At 35.5% G+C, this 7,969-nt stretch overlaps 1 protein-coding gene across 1 annotated transcript; it reads left to right on the top strand.

Annotated features, from left to right (window-relative positions):
* The first annotated feature begins 897 nt into the window (after positions 1 to 897).
* On the top strand, positions 898 to 1,242 carry LOC120778372 (nucleoplasmin-like protein ANO39). The gene has a single exon (XM_040110158.1). The coding sequence runs from the start codon at positions 898 to 900 to the stop codon at positions 1,240 to 1,242; it is 345 nt and encodes a 114-aa protein (XP_039966092.1).
* Positions 1,243 to 7,969: the final 6,727 nt, after the last annotated feature.

The raw sequence follows: 7,969 nt of genomic DNA, 5'->3' as shown, positions 1-7,969 counted from the left end.
ATTCCACTCAAAATAAATTTGGCTTGCGATATTTTTATTCAGATATTATATGTGAAGCGCTTTGAACCTATCATAATTTTGTTGAGCAAATCCAAACAATTTCAAGCTAAACCTTGCAAAAATTGGAGAGCCTACAGGAAGTTGTCAAGATGATTCTAATTCCCCTGCTTCCACACAATTTCGATAAATGGCCTCCGGGAAAATACTGGCCTCATTGCGTAACCGGTTCGAACACCAACAAGTGGGCGAGATGAAAAGTTCTGGCCGTAGACCAGGGCTTCCATCTCGCATTAGACTCACTTGCCCAGTACTAAATCGCATGAAGACAACAGATCCTATTCTTCCATGCATTCGGCATTCGAGTATCCTATACTTCCATTATTAACAACGAACGTTCTTCAAATATGATAATGAGGCTACACATTCCTTAGATAACCTTTAAAGAACTGATAGCAAGTTCAAGACCAGTTGCTTAGAGAGTAAATGGATCTATATATTACAGACACACGAATATTGGTTTTGTTTAATTTTCGTTATTATTAAATATATGTACATATGTATGTATATGCGTACTTCCTCATACTTTGGTAATATAGTTAGTATATCACCAACGGTCTCTGTTTCTTCAAAAGCATGTAAGTTTTTTCCTCGAGTACAAATAACAGTTAGCAGTTGTTGAAGTTTTACAAATATTTAGAAATTTGCTGTTTTTTGTCGAGCCGCCATATTTATTCGCATTCGCAAATACAGAAGTTTTATTCTAGAAAATCACTTAAGTCAACAAATACCAAATTTTATGGAAATGTATAAAAGGCGACCAACTGAATTTTAGTTCTTCATTAATAAGTTTACTTCACAAATCGTTAGAAAAAGTCATAAAAAACTCCAAAAAAAAAAATGCGCGCTTTCGTTATTTTCGCACTTCTCGGTTTAATCTTGGCTGTGACTGCCGCACCAACTCCAGGTGCAGAGGCAGTAGCAGCACCTGTGGTCGACGAGCAAAGTGTTAAGAGCGCTGAGAGCGGTGAGAGTGGTGAGGATGCAGCGGACGATGATAGTGCAGAAGATGAATACTACGATGACGAAACACCTTCTGAAAGTGACGAAGAAGACAGTGATGAAGACAGCGAAGAAGGTGACGTAGAAAACGTAGACGAGCCGGAAGACGAAGAAAGCAGTGAAGAGGATGAGGGATCCGATGAATCTTCTGAAGAAACTGGTGCCAATGCTGCTCTAAAATAAATCCAATCTAAGTTTTAAGATAATGTGTGATTATTATAGTTGTCACGACTAGCAGCGAATTGTAAGATATGTTTTGCTTTGACGTCACGTCAAATAAAGGAACAGTTTTCACTTAGAAGCTTAACTGTATCACTCTTGAAAAAAACGGGAGCAGTATAAGAGTGTACTGTAAAAACGGCATTCATGAAGAATTTGAGGACTAGAAATGTTTTTAATTAGAATTAGATGTTAACCGCCTGTCTCTTTAAAATTGAAATAACACGGAGTAATCGCTGATATTAGAATGAGTCTAGCCAGCACAAAATTGCTGCCTATTAAAATTTTTGTTGCCTCATCCCTCTTTCACCATCTTGAATTCGTTGACGTTTCTGAGTGCTGGAAATCACCGGTCTTCATTTTAAAAGTGGTGTTTAGCAACACATCAACCCTATAATGCCCAATAACGATGTCATATTCGAATTTAGTGAATCTTCTCTCATTGCATCTGTTTCGCAGACAAAATTTTTCTCTCGCACACTTCAAATCTTCTACTTAAATTTTCGAGTAATCTTACTTTTACTTCTAATAGAAGTATACAAACATATGTATGTACATCCAAGCATAATAACATATGTATGTGTATAAGAAACTACTTTACTCTTTTCAAAACATCAGTACACTATACTATTTTGACATCTGTGTGAGACAACAACCAAAATACTCACGTAATATACTTTTGTGTGTAACAATTAAAGTCCACGGCCACATATGTATCACTTAACCAGAGAATGTTAATGAATTTATTCTTTACAGGGAATTTTAAGTTTACCACGAATTTTGTAACATCGAGCAGACGTCGGAGGCCCTATAAATATATGTATATGAACAATGCTCGAGCAAATATACTTAGCTTGAGCTCGACAAGTCCGTCTGTCCGATTATTTGTCCCCAAGAAGGCGCTCTGGCGGAACCGTCGGCCTTTTACAGCATACAAAAATCTGCCATACAAACGGAACGATTAAAATCTAGTTCCTACATATTTATGTGATGTAACCTTAGGCAAACACTTGTTCCAATAATATTTAGCTGTTATATATTAAAAAGAAAACATTCATGTTTAAAATACAAAGTTTCTAGATGAGCTAAAGCAATTGGGAATGATGTCTATGCAATTCTAAACTTCATCTACTCAAATCTAGAATGGGACAAGTAAAATATGGTTAAGTTTAGATGCAGTCAAACATTATTAATGCGCAACTTCAAATCAAGAATCAAAGGGATGTGATTTAGGGGGCCGTCGCCCCGGGCGGAACGTCTTGGGGGGTAGCAAAACGATCTTCGCTGTTTTTTAATATTCAGATAAAAACTTCAACAAATTTTTTTACAAAATTTATTATAAAAGATAAAGAGTTGTACACTCACAATGTAATAATCTGAATAACAATGAAAAATATTAATTTTTACTCGAATACTCTTCAGTCTTTGAATTTGTCTTATATCTTTTGGCTTATATCATTTTTATAAATAGTGATAAAATTCCTGCAAATTGTGTCAAAAGTGTACAAGATATAGGGCGAAAATGGGTTTTTTCTATGTCTTTTAATAAGATGTCTTGAAAAAAAAACCGTATTGTGAGAATTGTGGAACTTCAGAATTAGCGTGGCTTCTAGTTCCTAAATTTTATATACTTAATATCGAAGATATTTTGTTAAAATTCACTTTTGTTCGAACCACCTCATGAAACTTGTAGGTAGGTAGATAAAGGGGGGCGGCAAAGCATCCTTGGCGCCGGGCGCCCGAAGTTGTAGCTACGCCACTGCCCATGAACAAGTTATAAGTAATTTAAGCTAGGCAAAGCCTTCTTTCAGTTTGTTTTCCATTGTAAAGGAAAAGGATCGCAAAACACACATGCATACATGGATCCACATATGTAGGTATGTATTTTTGAAATTAAGAAATTGAAGCACCATTTTATTCTGGGATACCGTCTAAGGACGGCCAGTCTTCATTTGGTGGGTGTTTGATTACCACCATATTTATATATGAGTATATATGTATTTTAGGGTGGGCCCGAAAAGCTCTCAATTTTTCTTAGATGTCTTGAAAATATCGTCCGAAATAAATAAATTAATTTCTGGTAAAGCTTGAGCTCTTAATATTGATATGACATTTTACAATTTTTTGTATTATTTCACAAAAAATTTCGAAACCAGTTTTTATGGGTTTTATTGTTTTCGTTTGGAAAATTCATAGACATTTTATAATAACAAGTTTTTTCACTTCACCGAAATAATATAATAAAATTTCAATTCGGTATCGCAAATAGTTTTTGAGTTACAGCTATTTAAAACTAGCTCAGTTGAATCAGTTTCATCAGTTGAATTTTAAACGCGTTTTTCTTGGAGTAGTACTTTTATACTCTTGCAACCTGTCGCTACAGAGTATTATAGTTTTGTTCACTTACCGGTTGTGCTATACGTATCACCTAAAAGTAAACGGGATAAATATACGGTTATACATATATAAATGATCAGGATGACGAGAAAAGTTGAAGTCCGTGTGACTGTCTGCCTGTCCGTCCGCCCGTGCAAGCTGTAAGTTGACTAAACATTGAGATATTTTAATGAAACTTGGTTCCCAGGTTTCTTAATACAAAAAAATTACGAGTTCGTAGATGGGCGTCATCGGACCACCGCCACACCCACAAAACGCCATTAACCGAAAACACACAAAACGCCATAGCTAAGCAATAAATTAAGATATAAAACTGTCAGTTGGCACAACATTCGCATTAGAAAGTGGCACCTTTGGATAAAAGAAAAATTTTGAAAAAGTGGGCGTGGCCCCGCCTTCTAATATGTTTAATATACATTTCTCCTTAACCACTACAGCTACAAAAACCAAATTTACTAAGCTTAAAAACTATAAAAACTCCTATCGACATTGTGAAAATGGATGAAATCGGAAGATTTCCCTCCGCATATAACGGTACTGTTCAAAACTACTAAAAGCGCAATACGTCAATAACTAATTACGCCAGAGACATTAAATTTTACCTCCGCGATGGTATTAGAGGGCTTTATGACAGTCGGTTTGTGGTTTTAAAGTGGTCGAAATCGAACCACACTTACTTCCCGTATAACATAATTTAAAATTCCATTTGATTCTTTTACTTCCCAGTACACAAATTAATACAACGGAATAAAATTTTGCAGTAATAATTCCCTTAAAGTATGCCACCTTTTGACCGAAAATTATCCAAATTCAACCAAAATTATTCAAGCCCCGGGGCATCGAATATGTGGACCCCAGTATATATAGTTGACTTTTGACCGAAAATATCGGTAAATGTGTGAGATATGTAATTGAAATTCAGACAGAATCCTTTCCAATAGTAATTCTGTATATCAAAAATGGAATCGGGCCAATATTTGAGTTAAATCAATGAAAATTACAAAACATATTTAACTCATATCACTGTATCATTGTGCCTAAAATAGATAATTGACCCAGCCCGAATATAACCATAAGATTATGAGTTATATGGTATATATGTATGTATGTATATAAAATTGCTTAGATTCCGATACTCTGGTTGACGCTTTACATCGTAAGGTATTTCCCTGCCTTTGTTTCCTGCAAATTGCAAGAGTATAAAATGTTCGATCCCACCCGAATTTAGCCCTTTATTGCTTGTTATAATTTGCTGCAGTGATTACTCGAAGACAAATGATCCGATCATCAAAGAATTTATTTCCAAGTTTCATCCACGGAGAAACCCGGACTCACTGCAGAGGATTGCCTTTGTTAGCGCCGTCGAAGATCTCATATAACTCAAAAAATATTTAAGGTGTCTCCCGTAAAATACAAGGTGCATTCCAAAGTAAACTGGACTTAAAAAAAAAAACAGATCAAATGTTTTTTTTCGGCAAAATCAATTTACTTTATTCAAAATAGTCTCCATCTACTTCAATACAGCTTTTTGCACGGTCCAAAAGCATGTCGAACGAGTGTTTTAGCTCGTTGGCCGGTATGGCCGCCAGTATGCCGGTGTAATATCCGTATAAGTCTTTTGAATGACCTCTACGTCTGCATAACGCCTTCCTTTTATGGGAAAATGCATTTTTCCGAAAGGAAGAAGTCGCACGGTGCCATATCAGGTGAATATGGGGAGTGGTTAATGGATGATAAAATGTGGTTTTTGGTCAAATAATCGGTCACAAGCGTCGATCGATGAGACGGCGCATTATCGTGCAACAAACGCCTACTTTCATCTTCGCGATATTCGGGCCGAACACGTCGAATACGGCGCACCAAACGCTACAAAACTCCCAGGTAGAATACCGCATTAACGTTTTGGCCAGGTCGAACAAATTCTTTGTGGACAATACCCTTGGAATCATAAAAAGAAATCAGCATTATCTTCACTTTTGACTTCTCCATGCGCGATTTTTTGGGTTTCGGCTCGTCCGATGCCTTCCATTCAGCACCCTGGTGTTTCGGTTCGGGATCATATTGGAGACACCACGTTTTGTCACCGGTCACAATATTGTAAAGGAAGTTTTTGTTCTTTTTGACCTTTTTAATGATGTTCTTCGAATGTTGGATTCTGAGCAATTTTTGGTCATTAGTCAATTTGTGCGGAAAAAACCGTGCACACACCTTTTGTAAGCCCAAATGTTCGATCAAAATGCGATAAATCGATGTTTTGGAGATGTTCAATTCCACTTCTATGAATTTCAATGTTGATTTCGGCTGAGTTTTGATGAATTCACGTAGTTCCGATGGAATTTCCGGTAATCACGGACTTTGATTGGCCCACACGATGATCGTCATTTATGTCGTCACAACCACTTTGAAAACGTTGAAACCGCTTGTGCATTTTGCTACGGGATAAGCAATCATCGCGTTAAACTTGTTTCATCAATTGAAACGTTTCGGTAAAAGTTTAACTAATTTTAAAACACAATTTAAACATACTGACACTTAAAACGCAATAACTTCACTTCCAGTAGATCAAAGGTCATGAATGTCACTGGACAATCGATAAAGATAGCAGATTCTAATGCACCAATCGACATATAAATGGCCACCAGGGCGCGCTAAATTCAAAAAGTCCTGTTTACTATGGAACGCACCTTGTAAAAAATTATTAGTTGTTTGGTCCACCCTAATCATAGGTAAACTTATATACATATATGTATATATAGTACATAGGTATGTATGTGTGCAAGCAGTATCAATTCCGCTATTAAAAGAGGGTAAGGAAGAAAGCGTGCGTTGCGTGGGTGGTTTTACTCCCAAAGGCATATGTTGTGGCTTTGTTTCGAGGAAAAAGTTGAAGTTCATTTAAACGATTTTATGTCTGTGACCATTCCTTTATTTTACTGTTAAATTTTATGCAAATATGTATTTACATGACATACTTGTATGCTAATGAAAACCGAAATTATAACTTTAAATAGGTTGGGCAGTGATTAAGGTCACTACAATTCTAAAAATTAAAAATTTCTTCATTACCAATCGGGATATCAATGGTTTTTTTAAAACAGTTTCAGTGGATTGTTTCTTTTTTCAAAGATTCGAGCCATGGCATATTTTTAAGTGTAGTCTAAACTTTATACTCCATACATAGGAGCTGGTAAAAAACGCAGATCGATTTGACACATTTTAAACACTAAATATGAAATCGGGCATAATAGATATATAATAATAATGGTCAGGTTTTCTTTTGACAAACATATATTTTCTAAAAAAGTACAAACATTAAATAGATGATTGCTTAATATAGAATACATATATTATTATGATTTTCTGAATACTTAGCTTCTGGAAGTTGTTTTTTGGAACTTTCCAACAATAATATGAAATAAAATAGATGATGGGCGTGGCACCGCCCACATTTCGGTAAAAAACCATAATTCAGGACCTACTCGACCGATTTCAACAAAATTCGGTACTTAACGTCACTTTGACTTTCCTATATTCCAGTGCGAAAACAAACGAAATATGTAAATAAATTTTAAATTTCATCTGATTCTTCCCCTTTGCTGTAGTCAAATGAAGCACCGTGTATAAAACTAGTTTTTATTATTGATGACTTGTGAGGTATCTTTAGAAACTCAAAGAGCATCTGTAAACTCATAATGCCATAAGGAGATGAAATCGAGTCAAAACGACATCTGTCTTCCATCGGCCAATATATTAGATGTCTTAGCAAAATTACTTGAGCGTTTAATATTGAATGTACTTTAGATTAATGGCGAAAATGTGTAAAATTTTATAATATTATTGGTCTATTCATCAATTAAGATCTTTTGTTTGTCGTTTTGCACTTCAACTCTATAAATTAAATTTGGAACGAGGTCTAGACCAATTTCATTCATACTAAGCAAAAATACCTTTTCCACTAAATTTCATTAAAATATCATACGTTTTGACCAGCATAAATAGCTTAACGTTAAATCAAAAGTCGGAATTCATTATAAAGGATATATTGAGGGAGGAGAATGGGATGGGCTGATTGCCTTTATTTTTAAAAGTGTTTGAAAACATATTTACGTGGTTAACACATATACGATCAACAAAATTAATATCAGAGATAAAGAGATGCCCTACTCACCTCTCATTGGAAGTGAGAGAGAAATTGCTAAACGTCAAAACCTCCTGAACTCGATGAACTGCCAAAGTTCACGAGGTTTTAACATTTAGCTATTGGAAGCGAGGAGTTGCCAAACTGAAATTTAAA

The sequence above is a fragment of the Bactrocera tryoni genome, chromosome 5, assembly GCF_016617805.1.
Source record: "Bactrocera tryoni isolate S06 chromosome 5, CSIRO_BtryS06_freeze2, whole genome shotgun sequence".
NCBI classification, from domain to species: domain Eukaryota; kingdom Metazoa; phylum Arthropoda; class Insecta; order Diptera; family Tephritidae; genus Bactrocera; species Bactrocera tryoni.
Note: the sequence above shows the minus strand (reverse complement) of the source record. Positions and strands in the feature narration are given on the sequence as shown.

What these genes read in the sequence shown, in the direction of transcription:
- LOC120778372 (XM_040110158.1), top strand. Translation starts at nt 898, where the DNA reads ATGCGCGCTTTCGTTATTTTCGCACTTCTCGGTTTAATCTTGGCTGTG.